The sequence below is a fragment of the Bombina bombina genome, chromosome 3 (genome assembly GCF_027579735.1).
Source record: "Bombina bombina isolate aBomBom1 chromosome 3, aBomBom1.pri, whole genome shotgun sequence".
NCBI lineage: Eukaryota > Metazoa > Chordata > Amphibia > Anura > Bombinatoridae > Bombina > Bombina bombina.
Genome location: NC_069501.1, coordinates 1,219,025,217 through 1,219,049,670, shown reverse-complemented (window position 1 = coordinate 1,219,049,670; position 24,454 = coordinate 1,219,025,217). Strand labels below are relative to the sequence as shown.

General features: G+C 41.0%; 1 protein-coding gene across 1 annotated transcript in view; it reads left to right on the top strand.

Moving 5' to 3' along the window:
- Positions 1–11,809: 11,809 nt before the first annotated feature.
- Positions 11,810–24,454, top strand: part of AQP11 (aquaporin 11) — a 50,968-nt gene continuing 38,323 nt past the window's right edge. Inside the window, exon 1 of the mRNA XM_053708685.1 lies at positions 11,810–12,567. Coding sequence (XP_053564660.1) covers positions 12,009–12,567 — 559 coding nt within the window. The 5' untranslated portion in view covers positions 11,810–12,008. The remainder of the gene's footprint in view (positions 12,568–24,454) is intronic.

The following is a 24,454-nucleotide window of genomic DNA, read 5'->3' as shown; positions in this document are numbered from 1 at the left end:
TCACATGCTTTTTTATTAGTTATTCACAACAGGAGACTGTTAATCCATGTAGATAACATTATAGATAACATTGTGTTCACGCCCAAGGAGTTATTTAAGAGTTAGCACAACACAGTACTAAATAAAAAGTCATGTGATGAGGAGGCTGTCTGCAGAAGATGCTTAGATACAAGGTAATCACAGAGGTAATAAGTATATTAATATAACTGTTGGTTATGCAAAACCGGGGAATGTGCAATAAAGAGATTATCTATCTTTTAAAACAATAAAAATTATATTGTAGACTGTCCCTTTAAGTCCTTAAACGAAAACAAGATTTTTTTTTAGCAGAGAGAAAATTTCTTTAGATTTTTTTTTACTTTTTTTAGAAAGAGATTGAGGTAGAGTCTATGGTTATTTGAAAACCTAGAATAATTAGACTGTGTGTTAGAGCATTTCTCTGTTTTTAACAAAGCCTATGTTTTCTTGGAGGGAGATGGTGAGTGAGGATAGATGGGTCCTGATTCAAGAATCAAGAGGAGAACTATAAAAGATGGATTCCCTTAATTTTTAACTGTTTGTAAGGCACATAATAATTGAGGGTTTTGAGATTGATTACTGTCGGAAATGGACTGCTTTTTTCTTGACAAGGAAAATATTGTTTATGTCTTTGTCCACCCGCACCATCTCTTGACTTTTTTTGACTTGAGAGAAGAAATCTCTGAATTTATTACTAATTTCTCTATATTTGAGAAATGTATGGGGAAATGCCAGACTATGGGCTAGATTACACGTGGCACACTAAAAAAATGCACTCATGAACAAACTTTGCGCAAAGTAATCTATTAATGCATGTGGGTTAGCATGCATATTACAGGTTAAAAGTAAAATTTGCATCTTGACTTCAGATATCGCGACCGCATTAACTTCTTGCATGCATGCTAACCCGACAGCGCCAAAGACAAAGGTAGTAATGATATATATATATATATATATATATATATATATATATATACAGGGCTCAAAAGTGTGTGTATGTAATATATATATATGTGTATATATGTATGAATACATAAACACATACACGTGTACAGATCTATATGCATATACAGTATATAAAACATTAATACAAATATTAAAATTGATTTTAAATGTTTTTTTATGTTTAAAGTTTAATTTTGACTTGACTGTCCCTTTAATTCTTCTATTAATTAGCATTTTAGTGATAGGGACAGTATGTCCGAGTTTCTAGCAGTCTGGGCTTTGAGTCTTCATCACAAAAGAATTAAGGAGACAAATAGGATACGTATGAATATACAAACTAGATAACAAGACTATTGGCCTGATGATCATAAACTCACAGTATTGAGAGAAAACACAAATTCTTTAGGGGCCGGTTTTGACCATTATATTGCACTGTAGATATCTCTCCTTCATATCCAGAACACTGCATAGCAAGGTAAACAGCTCTCATGCTAAAATCTGCCTTTCTAAAATTATCTGAGGCACCTAGCAGTACTAATGAGACTTCTAAGATAATCATCTCGCCATACTATAGATCTTTACATCATCGGCCCAATATGAGAAACATTTTCAGAAGCTACTTTAAATGGACCTGAAACCTGTTTTTTTTTTTCATGATTCTGATAGAGCATACCATTTTAAACAACTTTCCGTTTTTCTTCTATTATCACATTTTTCTCATTCTCTTGGTATCCTTTGTTGAAGGAGCAGCAATCCACTACTGGGAGCTAGCTGATCGCATCAATTAAGCAGATGACAAGAGACACATAGTGCAGCCATCAATCGGCAGCTAGCTCCCAGCAGAACATTGCTGCACCTGAGCCTACCTAGTTATGCTCTTCAACAGAGGATACCAAGAGAATGAAGAAAATAAGATAATTGAAAATTGGAAGGTTGTTAAAAACTGGGGGGGGGGAAACCACTAAACTACAGATTTTTTTTAAAAAATATATAAAGAATATATGTATTTATAGGTACTGGCAGACAGCTGCCAGTACCTGAGATGGCCGCAATTAGTTGGAGGGTTAGAGAGCTATTTTTGAGGGGATCAGGTGGGAGGATCACTAAAACAAATAAAAAACTGCATACTAGCAGACTGTCTGCCAGTACCTAATATGGTGGTGGCCAGTGGGAGGTGAGGGAGGGAAGAGAGCTGTTTGGGTAGGTAGGAAACAGAGGGTGATCCTACATGAACGCTTAAATGAATCTTACAAGCTACCTGATTAACCCCTTCACTGCCGGGGATAATAGAAGTGTGGTGTGCAGCTGCAATTACCGGCATACTAATTACCAAAAAGCAATGTATGTCTTCTCTGAAATTTCCAGTAGTGAAGGGGTTAAAAGTCCATGCTCTATCTGAATCAAGAGAGTTTGTTTCTTTACTACCCCTTTAACTCTCAAAGCAGCAAAACGAAACATAAGGAATTGCTACACTCTGGAGTATTATTAATCACTATGAGCAATCTTATTGGCTGACCTCTGCTGCTATATTTCAGTGTATTTTTTCACTGACTACCTTGTTTGTGGCTTTATTCTGTTTGTTATATATTTACTAACTGCTTTCTGTTTCTTTTAATGACCATCAGAGCAGGATATTAAAAGTCTAAACAAAATATGGGTCTCTGGTGTAAAACAATAAAATAAAATTAATTTTTTAACATAATCAAGTTCATCCAAAAAAAGTGCTAATCTAAGAGCTAAACGTATAAATTTCATAAAATCTATGACAATATAATGTATGCATTTTTTTGTGATAAATACATTAATACAAGTGGAACAATAGAGTATGGAGAAGCCTGGTAAAGGAACAGTATCTCCTATTTGGAGTATACTTTTATCTCAAGGACTAAATATATAATGTGTACACATCTTCACTGAACAGTATGATGTAGTTTACATACTAAACTTGGAGCACAATTATATAAATAATGATAATTGTTATTCACTGATCTAAATGCAGAGATTGGTATAGGGGATTTGTACAAGGATAAATATAAAACATACTCAGGTAGAGATAGATCACATACATTGTATTCCATCTCCCCTCTTATCTGTTTACTTATAATGGCTAAACCCAATACCCCTTTACTATCTGAAATATTGAGTATTGATACAACCTCCCCCACGCTCTGCATTCCAATAAATTGGTTATTTACCCAAATTTTGGACTCCCCTTTAATTTGTTCCCAATTATCCATTTCACCTGCTGGAGTGTATAAAATTGTTTTAAATAGCTCCTTTACCTTTATATCTGCAACTTAAATGGATGATTTTGCCAGTGGTATCCCTACCTGTACTGGAAGTTTCTATACTTAAAGTATAGGCTATAGAAAAGCTGTATGTATATATCTTTACCTCCATATCTATTCCTATTGATATATAGGTATAGATATGTATTTTACATGAACAGTATCAAATATATATATATTTCATAATAAAAAGTAAAAAAAAATTCAATGTGAAGAACCTAGGAATGTAAATATATATATCTGTATGTATGTATATATATTCAAATATATTTATATAAGTAAATATATGTTACACACAGCAGAGCTATACGAGATGCTATGTTGAAAGTAGGGGATTGCAGCACTCAGAATAACTTCTCAAAATCTAATATGTAGATAAAAAGCTGAAACATTGTATCAAAACAGAGGCTCACACACAGGTGGTCCAATTAATGTGTAACGCATTTATTAATACAAGTTATCCTAAACCTAAATGTGCCACTGCAGTGGAAAACCTGAATAAGTAACTATACTCAAGAATGGTAGGTACAAAATACAGGGAGTGCAGAATTATTAGGCAAGTTGTATTTTTGAGGATTAATTTTATTATTGAACAACAACCATGTTCTCAATGAACCCAAAAAACTCATTAATATCAAAGCTGAATAGTTTTGGAAGTAGTTTTTAGTTTGTTTTTAGTTATAGCTATTTTAGGGGGATATCTGTGTGTGCAGGTGACTATTACTGTGCATAATTATTAGGCAACTTAACAAAAAACAAATATATACCCATTTCAATTATTTATTTTTACCAGTGAAACCAATATAACATCTCAACATTCACAAATATACATTTCTGACATTCAAAAACAAAACAAAAACAAATCAGTGACCAATATAGCCACCTTTCTTTGCAAGGACACTCAAAAGCCTGCCATCCATGGATTCTGTCAGTGTTTTGATCTGTTCACCATCAACATTGCGTGCAGCAGCAACCACAGCCTCCCAGACACTGTTCAGAGAGGTGTACTGTTTTCCCTCCTTGTAAATCTCACATTTGATGATGGACCACAGGTTCTCAATGGGGTTCAGATCAGGTGAACAAGGAGGCCATGTCATTAGATTTTCTTCTTTTATACCCTTTCTTGCCAGCCACGCTGTGGAGTACTTGGACGCGTGTGATGGAGCATTGTCCTGCATGAAAATCATGTTTTTCTTGAAGGATGCAGACTTCTTCCTGTACCACTGCTTGAAGAAGGTGTCTTCCAGAAACTGGCAGTAGGACTGGGAGTTGAGCTTGACTCCATCCTCAACCCGAAAAGGCCCCACAAGCTCATCTTTGATGATACCAGCCCAAACCAGTACTCCACCTCCACCTTGCTGGCGTCTGAGTCGGACTGGAGCTCTCTGCCCTTTACCAATCCAGCCACGGGCCCATCCATCTGGCCCATCAAGACTCACTCTCATTTCATCAGTCCATAAAACCTTAGAAAAATCAGTCTTGAGATATTTCTTGGCCCAGTCTTGACATTTCAGCTTGTGTGTCTTGTTCAGTGGTGGTCGTCTTTCAGCCTTTCTTACCTTGGCTATGTCTCTGAGTATTGCACACCTTGTGCTTTTGGGCACTCCAGTGATGTTGCAGCTCTGAAATATGGCCAAACTGGTGGCAAGTGGCATCTTGGCAGCTGCACGCTTGACTTTTCTCAGTTCATGGGCAGTTATTTTGCGCCTTGGTTTTTCCACACGCTTCTTGCGACACTGTTGACTATTTTGAATGAAACGCTTGATTGTTCGATGATCACGCTTCAGAAGCTTTGCAATTTTAAGAGTGCTGCATCCCTCTGCAAGATATCTCACTATTTTTGACTTTTCTGAGCCTGTCAAGTCCTTCTTTTGACCCATTTTGCCAAAGGAAAGGAAGTTGCCTAATAATTATGCACACCTGATATAGGGTGTTGATGTCATTAGACCACACCCCCAGAGATGCACATCACCTAATATGCTTAATTGGTAGTAGGCTTTCGAGCCTATACAGCTTGGAGTAAGACAACATGCATAAAGAGGATGATGTGGTCAAAATACTCATTTGCCTAATAATTCTGCACTCCCTGTAATGACATTCTCAATGTTGCACAAAATAAATCAATAAAACAAAGCATAGGGAATCAAAATGAAACTGAAACAAAAATGTCCCAAAGTAACAAAAAGTTCCACAAATATATTGGTTATAATGTAGATATCTTATTAGCAATAGCAACATATGAGCTCATCCAAAAACGGTACCGTTATTTAAGAACCAGCTGACAAATTCGAGGTAAAAGCGTCCTCCTAAGTCAGCAAACATAAACCATGAGTGCTTGATAGTAACAACAGGCTTTTTCCAAAAGACGGCAAAAGAGGATAAAGGAAAACGTATACAACCTCTTCCAGGTAAGGATAGGTTCCAGGCAGCAAAGACCGGGTTTCGTTAGGCACAAACTTGAAGCATACATATGAAGTGAGCCAGGACTTAGCATCCGGCTTCTGTCTCACCCAGATTTCTCGTCCGGTTCCTTAACACCTTTACTTGTGCAAGCTGAACTTTGAGATTCTTTACTGGGTAGATCCACTTTCATTCGCCTCTGCCAAACTTTCTTCCAGGAACTTAGTGTTATCAATCAACACCAATCCAGGTACTTGCTTACTGCCGCTTAATTTTCAAATGACTGTGTCGACGCGCGTTTCGCCCCACAATGCTTTGCGTCAGAGCCTCGTCAGGACTGTCAGTCACAGGTGATATCTCCATTTATTTAAATCTGTTGCCAATGTTGCAGGAGTGGTTTAAGGCGTATACACACCAGCCAATGGGAAAGGCCATAGAACATCGCTATTATTTAGATTCCCATGCTTATATTGACTAAAACAAAATATACTATTTACATTGTTTAAGCAAAGTTAACAGACTAAAATGAATAGATATAATAGATGAGTATATACACATACATACATTTATCTCTATGTTAAAGCATACATTTATCTCTATGTTAAAGCCCATTGCCAGGGCCGGATTTACCATTAGGCAGAGTAGGCATGTGCCTACAGACGCCGTTCATAGAGAGGTGCCTGTCTCTCTGCGGCTCTGCCCCCACTCACCATAGTAGATAATAACTTTGCCCTAAACAAAGATGGCCGCCATGCTGGCCAGTCCGTTTCTCCAGTGAATGCGGACAGAGCAGCCTGAGAGTACGTGTGTGCGGGTTGGTTTTTTTATGGGGAGTGACAGTGAGTGACTTTGTGCGCTATTACAGAGCGTTCTGAGTGCACAGTGGGCATGTATTAGCTGCTGCAGCAGCAGCGGCTGTCAAATTCAAGATGACAGATTGTACAGTCAGAGGGCAGTCTTTCATATAAAATACCATAGGTATGAATATTATTGCTAAAATGCCAGGGCAGTTGCACAGGATAAAGACACTTTAAAAAAACAACTGATCCTTGGTCAGCAAAGTTTCTAAGCCCCAGTCTAGACAACCTGCACTTTTCTTGTATAAATTATATTTAAAAAAAACTGTTCTGACTGGAATCTCATCATACTGGGCAAATACTGTCTGGAGTGTTTTGTTATAGATAATGGACAGCCTTTTATGTGGCAAAATTAGTAGCTGCTGTAAAAAAAAATCATAATTCTATAAAGATTTCGGCTGTATCTATAGGTTCATACATGTGAACCGGGAGCGCATGGGGTGTGCTTTAGATTTTGGTGCCTACAGGAACCTGGGCTGTAAATCCTGCCCTGCCCATTGCTTGCCTTTTTTTTCTTGAGACCTCATATATTTAAAGGGATACTGAACACAAATGTTCTCTCGTGATTCAGATAGAGCTTGCAATTTTAAGCAACTTTCTGATTTACTCCTATTATCAATTTTTCTTTGTTCTTTTGCTATCTTTATTTGAAAAAACAGGAATGTAAAGCTTAGGAGCCTGCCCATCTTTGGTTCAGCAGCTGGGTAGCCTCCAATCAGCAAGTGCTACCCAGGGTGCTGAACCACCATTTTTTTCATGAAAGAAAAAAATTGGGTTCAGTATCCCTTTTTGCCCTTATAACTTTTTGTTGAAATGTTTTCAATAATTTTTAATTAGATACTGATGTTACTGTACTTTTAAATGTAGTTTTGTGCAACTTTTTATATGAGTGTAACATTTAACCAGAGCTCTGAGGTTGCGCTTTAAATTTATTTGTGCTTGAGTGAACGCGTTTACTTTCAACTTGTAATACGTGCGCTACTTCCAATGCGTGCAAACAGGCTCGATAAACCTGATATCACTTGTGCGCAGCTGTTAGTGCCTCACTTGCAATCTGGCACGTTTAAAGTACATTGTCCTTTTAAAATATTAACTCATTTTAATTTATCTTAAAAATAGAGAGAAACAGAGAGAGAATCTGTGTGTGTTTGCTATGTTTGTCTTTTATTTTAAAAACCAAAACAGAACAATTTTCTACAAAATGTTTATGCAGTCTTGCAATAAATTAACAAATGCTTTGCTTCAACGGTTTTCAACAGTAAAACGCAATCTTCTACTGCCTTATTCGTAGGAGCCAATCCAGGGTTGTCACTGGAGTAGACAAAGCCCAGAAGACCCTCAGGGTGAAACGTACAATGGCTTTCGTTTTGGTACCTCCATTAGTGTTAGTGCAAGCTGCAATAATACAACCTGTGGCTTTAAGCCCTAGAGGAAAGGTTATAAGCCCCTTATTCTACGCAAATACGTATGAGAGCTTTGCGGCGTCGAAATTATGACGTATGAGAACACTGCCCTTCTGTCTGACACCTGAGCTCCGAGCCAGGCACTTTGGGGCAGAGGCTTAAACTGATACTAAACCCATTTTTTTTTTTCATTCATGACTCAGAGCATGCAATTTTAAGCAACTTTCTAATTTACTCCTATTATCAATTTTTCTTTGTTCTCTTGGGATCTTTATTTGAAAAAGCAGGAATGTAAGGTTAGGAGCCGGCCCATTTTAGGTTTAGCACCCGGGTAGAGCTTCCTGATTAGTGACTACAGCCTTTAATGAAGATGCGCTATAACTTACTTTTTAATGTAGAAATGAAATTCAAATACCCCACGCTCCGCCCGCCCACTTCGAAACTAATCTTTTTTGTGTGCTGTTTGAACTGCTCTCCAATCTGCACTCTAGCTGCAACATAAGTGCGTACAGCTAATGTGCTAATTAAAGAAAATAATTAGTTTTGAAGTGGGCCAATTGGAGAGTGGGTATTATCATTCATATCTACATTAAAAACGTAAGATATAGTGCCTCTTCTTTAAAACTGGTGAATTAAAGTGACACAAAATCCAATCTTTTTATTTCATGATTCAGATGTAAATGTAGCCACCAATCAGCAAGCCCTATCAGGGTTCTGAACCACAAATGGGCCGGATACTGTTTACATTCCTGCTTTTTCAAAAAAAGATAGCAAGAGAACGAAGAAATTTATAATAGGAGTAAAATAGAAAGTTCCTTAGAATTGCATGCTCAATCTGAACCATGAAAGAAAAAAAAATTGGTTTGTGTCCCTTTAAACTCTATCTAAAATATCAATAACATTCGGGATCTGTTTATCCAAAGGCGAAAGTTTACTAACACTTTAATCTAACAGGTATGAGGTAAGATTGGTTTTATAAAGTCTCTTTTTTTTATTTTATTCATCTGAATTCAGGCTATTAGACTTTAGCGCTGGTACACAATTTATGTACTTTTCACCTACCTAAAGCAGTCCTGAGTGAGAGTAGTAATTTGCCATGGTCACTATGTTGGCAAAACTGTTATTATTTTGCAGTTCATTATCTGACCAGTTCTGCTGAAGTCAATAACAGACATTTACACTATGTGGCAGTGTTAGGGTTGTGAAGTCTTCTATGTACACTCATATTTTTCAGAGAAAATTATATGACATAGGGGCAAAAAATAATAAAAAAGACAACACTGCACAGTTGTTTTATTATACATAATTAAACATTTACTACTCAATGTGTTTACTGTTTCTTTAATACATTGAACACATTCAAGTTTGTAATTGTATGTAACTATATCTGTTGTAAATAGTATATTGATGAGATTAGGGAAAGATTAAACAAGTAAAAAATAATCAAAATGGGAATTAGAGAATTAAAGGGCCACTGTAAGTAAATATTTTCTATGTCTGTTACTAACTAACTACCCCAAAAACGCTTTTTATCAATAGCATTTCATTAACATATCTCTACCGTATATCAGAAATCTTGTCTGCAAATTTAATTGTTTTCCAAACCCACTCCGTGGGTATCCTTTGCTCTGTACCAATCCGTTTACAATACCTAGGTTTCAAAATGGCGCTTTAAACACAAAGTTATTGGTTTAAGTATTTTGAACATACAGTGCTGAAAATAGTGGGCAGGATAACATGACATCATCAGCGAATAAAAGATATAACTTTTAGAACGTTATGAAACTTTGTTTTGGAGAAAATATAGGTCAGTAGGTTTTAATTACTGTTTATTAACTTTAATATGTTAGTTGTTTAGCTTAAAAATTATAACAGAAAGTAATCCTTTAAAGGAACAATGTACCCTATTTTTTTTCCTTTTTAATTTGTTTACAATTATCCATTTTACCTGCTTGAGTGTATTACACAGTTTCTTAATAGCTCTTTTTACTTTATTTTGGCATTTGAAATAGCTGATTTTTCCTGTGGTTTCTATACTTAAAGTGAAGGTAAAGTTCGCCCGATAGCATTATCTAATTATACTAGTCACCCTAAATGAATAGTACTTTCATTCATCAGTTTTTTTAATTCGAAGTGTAAACTGAGTTTTAGAGCTTTAAACTTACTTTTTTTTGAGCCGTAAATTCAACCCGTTATAATTTTTTATTTTTTTTATCTGCCTATTGAAATCCTGGCCGTTAGGCGGCCGTCAAACTACATCATCCACCTAAGGGATGATCTGCGCAGGCGTTTAGGAAAAAAATTTGGGATAGCAGATTACCGCATGCGCATTGCTTAGTAGTCAATGCTGTGCGCATGCGCAGTTCATTTGGATCCTCCAGAACGCCCTTTTGAGATTATTTTATAATTATATAATGAATTGTAAAAATAAAGTTAGCTATTTTATTATTTAAACTAGGAAGAATTTGTTATTGTTTACAGATAGGTAAAACTTTACCTTCACTTTAAAGAGATACTAAACCCAATTTTTTTATTTAATGATTCTGATAGGACATGCAATTTAAACTTTCAACTTTACTCCTATCATCATTTTTTTCTTTGTTCTCTTGATATCTTTATTTGAAAAGCAGGAATGTAAAGCTTAGAAGCCAGCCCACTTTATGTTCAGCACCTTGGATAATGTTTGCTTATAGGTGACTACATTTAGCCACCAATAACCAAACATAACCCAGGTTCTGAAGCAAAAATGGGCTGGCTCCTAAGCTTTACATTCCTGCTTTTAAAATAAAGATAAGAGAGAACAAAGAAAAAATGATAATAGGAGTAAATTAGAAAGTTGCTTAAAATTGCATGCTCTATCTGAATCAAGAAAGAAAAGAAAAAAAAGATTTAGTATCCCTTTACGTATTTGCCATAGAATGCCATAGAATAGTGTTAAACATAGCCAGCAAACAATAGAAATGCAATAAAATTGTATTTTTAATGTACAGGTAATATAAAATAATATCTGACTTCCCTGCAAGCTCAACCCGTTTTAATGGATTGTGGTTTCAAAGAACAAAACCAACTGTTTTGTATACAAAAACAAACCTAAAGGAGTAATGAATCATACATTTAATACTCTGCAGCTGGTATAATAGTCATTGGTAACACATTAAGGTAAAAACAATTTTACAGTACATTGTCACTTTAATACACCTGGAAAGTGACTGATCAAATAGATTATTATATTAGTCTCTCCCATCTGTGTCAGCATGCATATACATGTTTATGAATCCGTCATTCTGTACTTTGTTGATGCATTTATATATAGATATATTTATATTATAGTACCCAAACTTTAAAGTAAGGTGTTATCTTACATAAAATAAGTTATCTTTGGGTTGTCTATTCAATTTTCTATTTATTAAAGCATGTCATTATTCATGATTATGAGCCTGCTTTAAAGGAATAATAAAATCAAAATTAAACTTTGTTTTTTCTCTCTTCCCAAAAGTTGGCAACTATGATAAATAATTTGACGCTTATGACATGTTACAGCCACTGCCATACAAGTGTCCCTCTGGTTAAGACATTGTGCTGCCCCCCACAACTTCCCATCCACTAAAATCTAAACCCACCCAAAGCCAGGACACTGAGGACAGGGCAGTGGGGGGCTTGTGGGCTGTAGCCCACGGTCCACCAGTGTTTTGCAGGCATACTTTGGGGATGCTGGGGCAGTTCCTAGTTTTGCTCCTGAAGCCTTTACTTTTACCCTATTAAAGCCCTGCTCGTCACTTCAAATGTTGGGGGCAGTTTTGTGTCCGTGGCTGGCACAGTGGCACTGCCCCTTCATATCCCTGTATATTTTTTAATCAAAACAAAGATGAAATCGGTCAGAGGATGAGGACTGTTTCCTGTCACACCGGATTATCGCGTTTCCATGTGCACACTATCCTGGGACGAACCATCTAACGCTACCAAGACAACGTGGCCGCCCACTAGCTTTGGCACGTGGCCTCGTGTTTGTCACTAGAAGTTTTGTTATGTCACTAGGAGCAGGCTGAGCAGTCCCCTGGCCCCAGGGTTACAGCTAATAGTAGTGCTAGGTATGAGGCATGGAAGTGCTCTGGGGATCCGCGTTATTTGTGGCCGCAGTCGTGCTTGTGTGTGAGGCGGCACGCTCGGTACTCCGGGGAGAGCTGCTCACGGAGGTTGTCTCAACCTTACAGCTATGTTGCTGTGTCAGTGAACTGGCCCTGCTGGGTGCCGAGGGCGGCCTGTCTCCCTCGCTGGGCTTGGGCCTCACCTACCTTTTCACCATCATACACAGCAGCACTGCCCGGGCCGCGTGTAATCCGTGCGGCAGCCTGCAACCGTGGCTTCGAAACCAGGCCCCGGCGCGGAACACAGCAATGAGAGTGGGCGCACAGTTCGTGGGTTCCGCGCTGTCTTATGTGGTGATGCCAGCAGTGTGGGGTGCGGGGCTAATCCCTTTACATCGGACATGGAGCGGAGTTTGCCGCAGCCCCCTGCACACCTCACTGCTGAGCGGGGCCGCCGTAGAGATGCTGTGCACACTGGGGTTGTTCGCGCTGCTGCACCGGCTGGACCAGGTGAAGGCGCCGTACCGTGTGCATGCGGTGGCCCTGCTTATAACCGCCATGGTGCTGGCAGGTAAGTGCTGGGGACCGTCTCGTTATTACAGTGTGAGAGTTGTGTTTAGCTGCAGGCAATGTCACAGACTGTGAGGAGAAACATAAATGCTGTAACTTCAATGGCCAAAATGTTTATGGAAACTACTAGGGAACGGACATTTCTAGTCTAGATTAAACTTTGGACCATTGTGGGGACATTTATGTCACTGTCCTATTCCACTAGGAGGTCAAAGGGACTACTAATGTGTTTAACAATATATTAAAGGGATTAACAATAAGCACTGTTACATATCTGTATATAAATGAAACATTTGGATATAACTTCTTGCATTGTTTTGCAGTCCAGCAACATATTATTTGAAACGTTTTTGTGTAATGTTTATCTCTCTTGTTCTGTAGTAGTACAGTTAGGGGCAGAAATCAATTCCCACACAATTATTAAGCAATCCCTGTGTAGTGTGTTGTACATCATCACACATCCAATGCTTTTTGGAGTCAAACATTTTACATGTTTTAACTACAGGTAAAGCTGGCAAAATAATTAAAGTATTACCTTCTCCAATTTTACTATTCAGTGGGAAATGAAAGCTTGAGTTTTTAATTGAGTTAAAAAATTTTTTAAAGAAATATCTGATCTCATCATGACTCCACAAACCACACTGCCATCATTATGTAACTGTCAAGGCTCAACCATGAGGTTAAAAAAAATATGTGCACAGTCAGCTGAGATCTGATTACACCTCCTGTCTCTTTATTTAGAAACAAGTTGAAAGCTTTGATTTATGTGTGTTTGTTTTTTAGGGTAGTGTTTTAAAGGGACATTCTAGCCAAAATTGGAATCCACATTGCATTTCAGTTTTGCTGCTTGAGTTGCTTATGGCTAGGAGCACGTATACTACCCGCTTTTGTGTAATTTTTAAATATATCTAACATTTGAATACAACATTTTACACCTACTACCGTATTTTTTGCTCCATAAGACGCACCTGACTATAAGACGCACCTAGTTTTTAGAGGAAAAAAACAAGAAAAAAAAATAATCTGAATTTTAGGCCTTTTTTGGCAATAATATTGTATTTAGCATAAGTAGCCCAAACCTTGAAAAAAGCAGTGACAAGTATTTATTTAATACTTTACATACAGTTGTCACATTTAAAGTTTAAATGTGACAACTGTATGAAAAGTATTAAATAACCATTTATTAAAGCGTGTCCGTGTGTATAATAATTATGGACTGGTATCCATCCACCTAGCTCTGCAAAATTATATATACCGGTACGTAGTGGCTTCAGAGTTCAGACTCCTGGAAGACGCTAGCAGAATGGCCCAGGACTTTTTGAAAGCAGTGAAGAAGCACATTTTAATTTGGCTTAGCGTGAAGAACACCCATGTTGTGCCCAAAGCAGCTATGGTCACGGCCATTCCGGAAGCTACACATTGGCCATGTACGGGAGGATGGGAGTGTGGAGACCTAGATGGGCATACTAGCATCTCAGGGCGGTTAGGTGCCTGCATACTCACCAAGTTTTTGCTTGCACCCGGTAGCCCCACGCCTCCCCCTGAGCCACAGACTGACACCTGCACTTCCTGTGGCTTCAGACTCCTGGAGGACGCTGGCAGAATGGACCAGAATTCTTTTAAGAAGCATTAAAGAGGCACTTTTTAATTTGGCTTAGCGTGAAGAACACCCATGCTGTGCCCAAAGCAGCTATGGTCACGGCCCTTCTGGAAGCAACACATTAGCCGTGTACGGGAGGATGGGAGTGTGGAGACCTAGATGGCCACACTAGCATCTCAGGGCTGGTTATAGTGTGCCCATCTAGGTCTCCACACTCCCATCCTCCCTTACACGGCTAATGTGTAGCTTCCGGAACGGCCGTGACCATAGCTGCTTTGGGCACAGCATGGGTGTTCCTCACGCTAAGCCAAATTAAAAAGTGCCTCTTTACATCTTCTTAAAAAAATTCTGGTCCATTCTGGCAGTGTCCTCCAGGAGTCTGATGCCACAGGAAGAGCAGGTGTCCTGGGTGTCAGTCTGTGGCTGCTCAGGGGGAGGCGTGGGGCTACCGCGTACAAGCAAAAACTTGCTGAGTATACATGCACCTATAGTGTCTGCGAGTGTGACAGTAGGTGCCAGCAGCCAGTGTCTGTATTGCCCTTTATGGAACCATTACCAAACTTACCGTAATCCAAATAGCTTGTACGTCCGAGTGTTTTCCTCCTCTCTCAGGATCCCCAATGCACATACACTAGGCATCACATAGCGCGGGAGTTAGGAGGTGGGCGGGCGGTGAGCAGAGGAAGCAGGAAATTACTTTCTCACTGCAATTTACTCAACTGAGAGAGATTAAAGTAGCATAGTAGCAAAATCTCCTTAACTATTACTAGTTTTTCACTCCTGACACTGTGCGATGTCATTCACTTCATTTTTTTTAATCAAAGGCCAGTCACATTCGCTCCATAAGATGCACAGACATTTCCCCTTACTTTTGAAGGGGAAAAAAGTGCGTCTTATGGAGCGAAAAATACGGTAATTTATTGCAAGATAATTGAGCAATATAGGTTAACACCCCCCCCCCCCCCCCCGAAAAACTTGCTGTTTTTGGAAAGGTAACCTGTTGCAAAATGTAAAGAAATTACACTACCACTGGGGTTATGAGAGATACGTAATAATATGCTATTTCTCAATTGTGCTTTCTAAGTATTGGGCTTTGGAATACAGACAGATATAAGGAAGCATTTATGTGTACACAAAGTGAGAAAATTAGGATATCTGATTTCCCTGCAAGCTCAACCCATTTTAATGGATTGTGGCTTAAAAAAAACAAACAAATGAGAATTTCTCATACATTTTATACTCTGCTGCTGGTTTAACAAGTAATTTGAAACACATTAAAGGACCACTTAATAAAGTAGAATTGAATAATTGAGAAACACAATATAAAGACAAGGCAGTTGCACTTACTTTGAATTTGAAATGAGTAATAGAATATTTTCTTGCAAATTTCAAAGTTAATCTAAATTGCCCCTCCCCCTGTATCTTGTGACAACCATCAGCCAATCACAAAATGTATAAACAGTGCACTTATGCACATGCTCAATAGGAGCTTGAGCATCAGAAATGGTGCAAATAAAGAGTGTGCACGTCTTCATAATCAAAGTTGGCTGGGAAGATTTTTTTTATTTGATGCTGTACCTGAACCTTAATTTTGAATTTAGAGGCCCATTCAGGGAAAAACAATTTTACAGTACACTGTCCCTTTAACACAGAGCAATTCTTCTTGAGCGATTTGCTGGATATTTTGGGACATTTACAGTCTCAACAACAAAACACATATCTGTCCATAGGTCCCAAGAGCAATATGTAGACATCAAACCCATGTACAACAGAATATCAACATTTGTCTCAAGTTATGAATGCATTTTTGATGATTTGTTGCATTTCACCAGCAGTTTGTTTCAATAATACCAAAAGCAGGCAGAAAAAATCAGGTAGCATGACTTGGTCATCATAGTATTGTCTCCTTTATCCAATAGTAGGTCTTAATATAGTCTCTTGCCATTTGGATTTATACAGTCCTTGCTCATTTCCTGCCTTAGTCACCATTACCCAAGTGCCTGATTATTTGTTCTCAACAGTAGAATGATTAGAGGGCCAATATAGTGATAAAATAAAATGCACTATTTTGTTAGCATGTGTCATTTTATGACTGGCGATGCACAAAAAGCTACGTGTTTAACCTTGACTAAGAGGTTTAACATAGTCGGGACCCACAGAGCACTGCTGGTCCTGAAGAGAATCTGATGCTGATCCAATTAGCAATGCTAATCACGTGGCAGGGTTGTTTAATTAGTGCAGCTGATTCGATCAGCAACAGTCTTTTCTTGTGACCAGCAGTACTCTGTGGGTGTCTAGTGGTACTTTAACTGTGTGTTAAACCTCTTTTGTGGGGGGTTAAACACATAGCTTTACACTGTAGCTAGTGATAAAATCACATGCTCTAACAAATTAGCTAGCTGAACATATCAGTAAGCCAATGACAAGAGGAATATGTTTACAGCCATCAATCAGCAGCTAGTTCCCACCTCCTGAGCCTACCTAGATATGCTTTTCAGCAAAGGAGACCAAGAGAGCTTAGCAAATCAGATAATAGAAGTAAATTGGAAAGTTGTTTAAAAATTGTATGCTATGCTGTATGTGAATCATGAAGTAAACTTTTTATATATATATATACTACACAATAATTTTACCAAGAAAAAAAAAAGGCAAAAAATAATGCCAATCCCTACTTAAAACAATATTAAATATCAATATACTGTATTATTCTTTATTTAGTTCTATTTAACAGAATCAGATTTAACAGTTTTTTTTTTTGTTTTTTTTTACCAATTATCCAAATAAAGTATAGTCCTAGAAAACATTTGACACATCTGCTACTATTACCAGTGGGCAAAAGCTGTTGGACATTTTGGTGACATTGAAAATATGCAAATTTGTAAATATTAGGTAGGTAGATTATATCTTTCTTGAATCTCTGAGAAAGGAAGGATACTCGGAGACCGGATGTAAGAGCTGTGCCACAGAGGTAAGTCCCTGACTACGCCACAGTTGAAAAGCCTTGGTGGTGAAACTAGGCAAGAATTTAGTGTTCCCTTGGATAGGTTGATATTTACTAGCGTCAAAATGTATTCCACACAATTTGCATGCTCTACCCAGGCCCTCAAATGATCCTTAACCCATTGAGTGCTAATGACGGTTCAGAGCCGTCATTAGCACTCAACTACTTTTTTTGCAGTCTGGGGGCCCCCATCCGCTCCTACCCCAGCGATCGGGCCTGCATAGTGACAGGCATCGCCGGGGATTCCCGTTACGTGCGGTGACGTCACGCGCATTGACCTGATGACGTCACCGCGCAACTTTATTTAAAATTGTCAATACAAAGTATAGGGAAAGGGGACATGCTGCTCTTAAACCTGTATGTCGGATCTAAGCAGCTACAGACCCCCAAGACCCACCATTGAAAAGGTAATGGTATAAGTCTTGGGGATCTGGGGGAAAGAAATAAAGTTAAAAAATAGCAAAATATTAAATTTAGCTTAGCACTCAAAGGGTTTCAAAAGAACATTATGTTTAATATGTGGAGAAAGAGAGGACTGTTTAGAAAGTGGCAAATAGGCAGGATGAATATGACTTATAACCTCTTGCTCCAAAAGACCAGAGCAGAAGTGATTAGACCGAGTAAGCTAATCTATAACAAGTTTTATGACGGAAGCCCGGTTATGCCAAAAGTTATTAAGAAATTGTAGAGCCCCTGTATCTTTTGGCATTGCTAGACTAAGTTTACTGATCCTTAGATTTTTCAATTTTCAAATGAAAGTGCCAAAATAGTGTGATAAGGTTTGGATATCTTTCATGGTCAAGAGAAATAGCAGCATCTGCAAGGGGTACAGCTGTTTTAGAAGTGCAATTATCTTAAGAAGATGTATTCTACCAAACACAGAAAGCTGCTTAGGCCAATAGTGGGAAATAACTGTTATGGTTTTTCAAATGTTGAAAACTGAGGAACGAATTTTGATAAACCTGGTTTGGTCATGGTATATCAAAAATTGTAAAACTTCTGCTAACCTATCCGTTAATATTTTTTGTAAATAATTTATAATCCATGTTTGGTAGAGAAATAGGTCTATATGAAGAGATGAGAGAATGGTCCCTGTCTGGCTTGGGCAGCACACAGATGTGTGCTTCAGTGAATCTCTTGTCCGGTGAGGTCTGGCCAGTCAAGTAACTAGAAAACAGAGCCGCCAAAGTAAGAGCTATGTCTATACAGAGAATTTTATAAAACTATTGGGAGTTTATCGGGGTCTGCTGCTTTCCATAGCTTAGAAGTTTTGATGGCTTTAATGACTTCTTGAAGCTAGATGGGAGCATTTAGAGAAGATCTTTGTTCATCTGATAACGTTGGGACTCTGGTTTCCTTATAAAACATCTGTTTGGCTGTTTTTACAATCTCTAACCTAGCATATAATGAGCTATAATATGAAACCAATTCCAGTAGAATCTGACTTAAAGTGAAGGTAATGTTAATACCCCTAGAATTCATAAATGCTTACAATATAATAAGTTTACTATGATTGCTAAAAATTTTTTATCATTTTTTGGAAAAAAATAGTTTTATTCATTATGTTTGTTCCTACCGTTACAGGGCAAACTCCTCCCATCCTTTACTTCCCATATTGCTGTTATGTGACGTATAGAGCGGTCCCACCCGCTCTATATGTATCTCTAATGTGCGGTCACGAAGATACTGTCTAATGCGCATGCGCAAATCGGCTGTTTCTCAGTCTACCGCGCATGCGCGTCACAACGATACTGGTGTCTCCAATGCGCTAGAAACCTAGTACTCAATGAATAACAATAATGTGTTCATTGAGTACTATGTTTTTTGTGAACGAGAACAGCTTTTTAGTTTGAGCCGTCCGTGACAGCAGATGCTGTTTCTTGGCTAAGCTATCCAATGCGCATGCGCCAAACGGGAGCGCGCTCCAAACACCATTTTCATCATTGAAAATTGTTGAGCATGCGCAGGGTAAGATGTGGGCGGGTGACGTAGTTCAACGGCCGCCTAACGGCCAGGATTTCAATAGGTTATTTAAAAAACGTGACCTTGGGAGAAAAAAAATTAAAAATACGGGCTGATTTAGGTGATGAAAATTGAATATATGGATTACGGCTATAACTTTGTTTAGAGGGAAATTTATAAAAAAAAAACGATGAATGCAACTTTATATCGTTTTTTGGAGAACAATATTACTGTGGATCGCAAACATGGGAAGTTTACCTTCACTTTAAGGAAGGCACCTAATCAGATAGATGCAACCATAGGATTTAGGAGTGCAAAGTCTTACCATTTTTGCTAGTAATTTCCCAGCCTTGTTCCCGTGTCGATTAAAATCGATGCTGTATTAGCAGTGATTGCAGGGGAGTCCAAAAAACTGGGCAATCATTTTTTGGGATGTAGACATTAAAGAGTTGATAGGCGTGAGTGGCTATATGAAGACATGTAATTATGTACCTTCCCTGGCTATCTATCACGTGTTAGATAAAGTATTGGGAGGCTCTTCCTCACTAATATTGCAACTCCACATTTCCTTTCTTCTGTCCTTGTGTATATAAGATATTGCCCATCCATCTGACCTTTCATTTTTCATGTTCTTCGGTTGTCGAATGGGTCTGTTGAAGGAACACTATATCTGCATGTATCGAGTTAAGGTGGTGTAAAATTCTACTCCTTTTTGCGGGGGATGTGATTCGCCCACATTCCAGGATAATGTTATAATGTAACTCCATGATATTAGGTTAATAAGAGAGGTAAGCATTATGGAGTGAACAACGTGCCTAAGGGGCAAAATTTCATAGTCGGATGTTTTACGCAGAAATGTAATGTTTGAGGTGCTAGGTGTAAAATCGAGAAGTATATACTGGGGAAATAAAGACATACTGCATGTTAGCACAGGCAACATATCGGCTGAGACTGGTCTGTAGGCAACTCACTTCTCCCCCGCAGTGACTGACAACTCTCTGAACAATACAAAGAAAATATATGAATTTGAGCATCATCAGGGATACCGTCATATAAAAAGATAAAAGGAACTACAAATATGCAACAAAGTATGACATCAAAGATTGTTATAAAAGAACAAGTGTTGATACTGGCAAAGCAGTCAAAACATATAAGAGCCCAGGCACAAGATTGGCTTCTGGTCTGCCCCCCCAACAATAATAGACTATATTGTGCCTAGACTTTTCATTCCTACCTGTAGATGTCACTGTTCCGTTCTATCACAATGGAAATATTTACTGCATTCCTCTCTCTTCACTTTTCTCCTCCTTCCTGAACTTCAGTGCAGGGCAAGGTGACGACACAACAGGAAAGCATGAAGCAGGGCAGAACAAATTAAACAAATCTAGGAGCCTGTTAATTCTCTTTTCTTTAACCCCTTAATGCCATTAAGATAGCCCCACATGTACTGATCCCATCCTTGAATTCACGTGAGAGCATCGAGGATTCCATAATTTTATTTGTTAAACACTTGGCCCTGGCTTGAAGGGGTTAATGAATGTGTGTTTGTGTGTATATATACACCCAGAGGCTGAGATTTTCCAAATGAGTTAATGGGATATGCACATTCTGAAAATTGGGTTGTGGACCCTTGCCAGGCCATTGTCAAAATACTGTGCATATCCCATTAACTCATTTTGGAAAGCTTCAGCCTTTGTCATAATTAACAAATATTTAAATTGGTGTGTATTATGAGAGAGAGATCTATTTCATAGAGAGGTGACTTTCTCTATATATTTTAAAAAATCCATCTAGATCATTGTAAATTGTAAAATAAAAATCAGGCCATACTCGAGACTCATTTCTGCACCAACCTTTAGGAGTCATAAATTCTAGTTCTCTGGAGCAACAGCCCCTCCCACATAATTTATGGCCCAGTAGCTAGAAGGCAGAGCAGTTAACCCAATGGCTGCCAGCATTACACTTGCAGTCATCTCTGATAGTCAGGAGTTAAAAAGAAGCAGTGATCATTTTTTCCCCCTGCTCCGCTGAGGAGAAACATCTGGAAGAGGAGTGAGAGGAAGTAACTAACACTGCTGGCAATACAAGAAACAGCCCCGCAGCACAAATAAAAATGCCCCTTGTGCTGTCAAGTGAAGCATATAGACCCCAGCAGTACAGTAGAGCAGGTTCCCAGGCAGACTGATACTGTGGAAACCTACAACCGAGAGCAGTGAGGCTGCACATTAACCTGTCCTCGTGCACACTTAGTAAGGGCAACAAATGCAGCAACACCAGCTACTCTGAGACCTGCAGAAAAAAACTTCACATGAAAAAAGTTCTGCCTCTGGGAATGCTTCTATTTAAGATTACATGCACATATTAATTTTTACATTTCTATCCCTTTTAATCATTCGATGGTACTGAAGCAGTTTTAGTGGTACAAAATAGAAGTTAAACATCCTTATGTGACAATATACCAGGGGAGGGAGGGCTGGCAGCCTTAGGCCTGGGGGGCAAATCCAGTCAAGTGCCCTATTGCACCACCGAATCAGCTCACAGCCAGCAGGACCCACCACAGGCCACAGCAGGACCCATAGCCAGCAGGACCCACCACAGGCCACAGCAGGACCCATAGTCAGCAGGACCCACCACAGGCCACAGCAGGACCCATAGCCAGCAGAACCCACCACAGGCCACAGCAGGACCCATAGCCAGCAGGACCCACCACAGGCTACAGCAGGACCCATAGCCAGCCGAACCCACCACAGGCCACAGCAAGACCCATAGCCAGCAGAACCCACCACAGGCCAAAGCAGGACCCATAGCCAGCAGAACCCACCACAAGCTACAGCAGGACCCATAGCAAGCAGAACCCACCACAGGCTACAGCAGGACCCATAGCCAGCAGAACCCACCACAGGCCACAGCAGGACCCATAGCCAACAGAACCCACCACAGGCTACAGCAGGACCCATAGCCAGCAGGACCCATAGCCAGCAGGACCCACCACAGGCTACAGCAGGACCCATAGCCAGCCGAACCCACCACAGGCCACAGCAAGACCCATAGCCAGCCGAACCCACCACAGGCCAAAGCAGGACCCATAGCCAGCAGAACCCACCACAAGCTACAGCAGGACCCATAGCCAGCAGAACCCACCACAGGCCACAGCAGGACCCATAGCCAACAGAACCCACCACAGGCTACAGCAGGACCCACCACAGGCTACAGCAGGACCCATAGCCAGCAGGACCCACCACAGGCTACAGCAGGACCCATAGCCAGCAGGACCCACCACAGGCTACAGCAGGACCCATAGCCAGCAGAACCCACCACAGGCTACAGCAGGACCCATAGCCAGCAGAACCCACCACAGGCTACAGCAGGACCCATAGCCAGCAGAACCCACTACAGGCTACAGCAGGACCCATAGCCAGCAGAACCCACTACAGGCTACAGCAGGACCCATAGCCAGCAGAACCCACCACAGGTGCAAGCAGGACCCATAGCCAGCAGAACCCACCACAGGCCACAGCAGGACCCATAGCCAGCAGAACCCACCACAGGCCACAGCAGGACCCATAGCCAGCAGAACCCACCACAGGCTACAGCAGGACCCACCACAGGCTACAGCAGGACCCATAGCCAGCAGGACCCACCACAGGCTACAGCAGGACCCATAGCCAGCAGGACCCACCACAGGCTACAGCAGGACCCATAGCCAGCAGGACCCACCACAGGCCACAGCAGGACCCATAGCCAGCAGGACCCACCACAGGCCACAGCAGGACCCATAGCCAGTAGGACCCACCACAGGCCACAGCAGGACCCATAGCCAGCAGGACCCACCACAGGCCACAGCAGGACCCATAGCCAGCAGGACCCACCACAGGCCACAGCAGGACCCATAGCCAGCAGGACCCACCACAGGCTACAGCAGGACCCATAGCCAGCCGAACCCACCACAGGCCACAGCAAGACCCATAGCCAGAAGAACCCACCACAGGCCAAAGCAGGACCCATAGCCAGCAGAACCCACCACAAGCTACAGCAGGACCCATAGCAAGCAGAACCCACCACAGGCTACAGCAGGACCCATAGCCAGCAGAACCCACCACAGGCTACAGCAGGACCCATAGCCAGCAGAACCCACCACAGGCCACAGCAGGACCCATAGCCAACAGAACCCACCACAGGCTACAGCAGGACCCATAGCCAGCAGGACCCACCACAGGCTACAGCAGGACCCATAGCCAGCAGGACCCACCACAGGCTACAGCAGGACCCATAGCCAGCCGAACCCACCACAGGCCACCGCAAGACCCATAGCCAGCAGAACCCACCACAGGCCAAAGCAGGACCCATAGCCAGCAGAACCCACCACAGGCCAAAGCAGGACCCATAGCCAGCAGAACCCACCACAGGCCACAGCAGGACCCATAGCCAGCAGAACCCACCACAGGCCACAGCAGGACCCATAGCCAGCAGAACCCACCACAGGCCACAGCAGGACCCATAGCCAACAGAACCCACCACAGGCTACAGCAGGACCCATAGCCAGCAGGACCCACCACAGGCTACAGCAGGACCCACCACAGGCTACAGCAGGACCCATAGCCAGCAGAACCCACCACAGGCTACAGCAGGACCCATAGCCAGCAGAACCCACCACAGGCTACAGCAGGACCCATAGCCAGCAGAACCCACTACAGGTGCCAGCAGGACCCATAGCCAGCAGAACCCACCACAGGCCACAGCAGGACCCATAGCCAGCAGAACCCACCACAGGCCACAGCAGGACCCATAGCCAGCAGAACCCACCACAGGCTACAGCAGGACCCATAGCCAGCAGGACCCACCACAGGCTACAGCAGGACCCATAGCCAGCAGAACCCACCACATGCCACAGCAGGACCCATAGCCAGCAGGACCCACCACAGGCCACAGCAGGACCCATAGCCAGCAGAACCCACCACAGGCCACAGCAGGACCCATAGCCAGCAGAACCCACCACAGGCCACAGCAGGACCCATAGCCAGCAGGACCCACCACAGGCTACAGCAGGACCCATAGCCAGCAGGACCCACCACAGGCTACAGCAGGACCCATAGCCAGCAGGACCCACCACAGGCCACAGCAGGACCCATAGCCAGCAGAACCAACCACAGGCTACAGCAGGACCCATAGCCAGCAGAACCCACCACAGGCTACAGCAGGACCCATAGCCAGCAGGACCCTTACTGAAGCCAACTGGGAACAGATAGACAGACATGTTAACTTCCAATTCTTGGAATTAGAAAAAAACTTTCTTTTCAAAGTCTAATTGCAGAAAAGGGTGCAAAA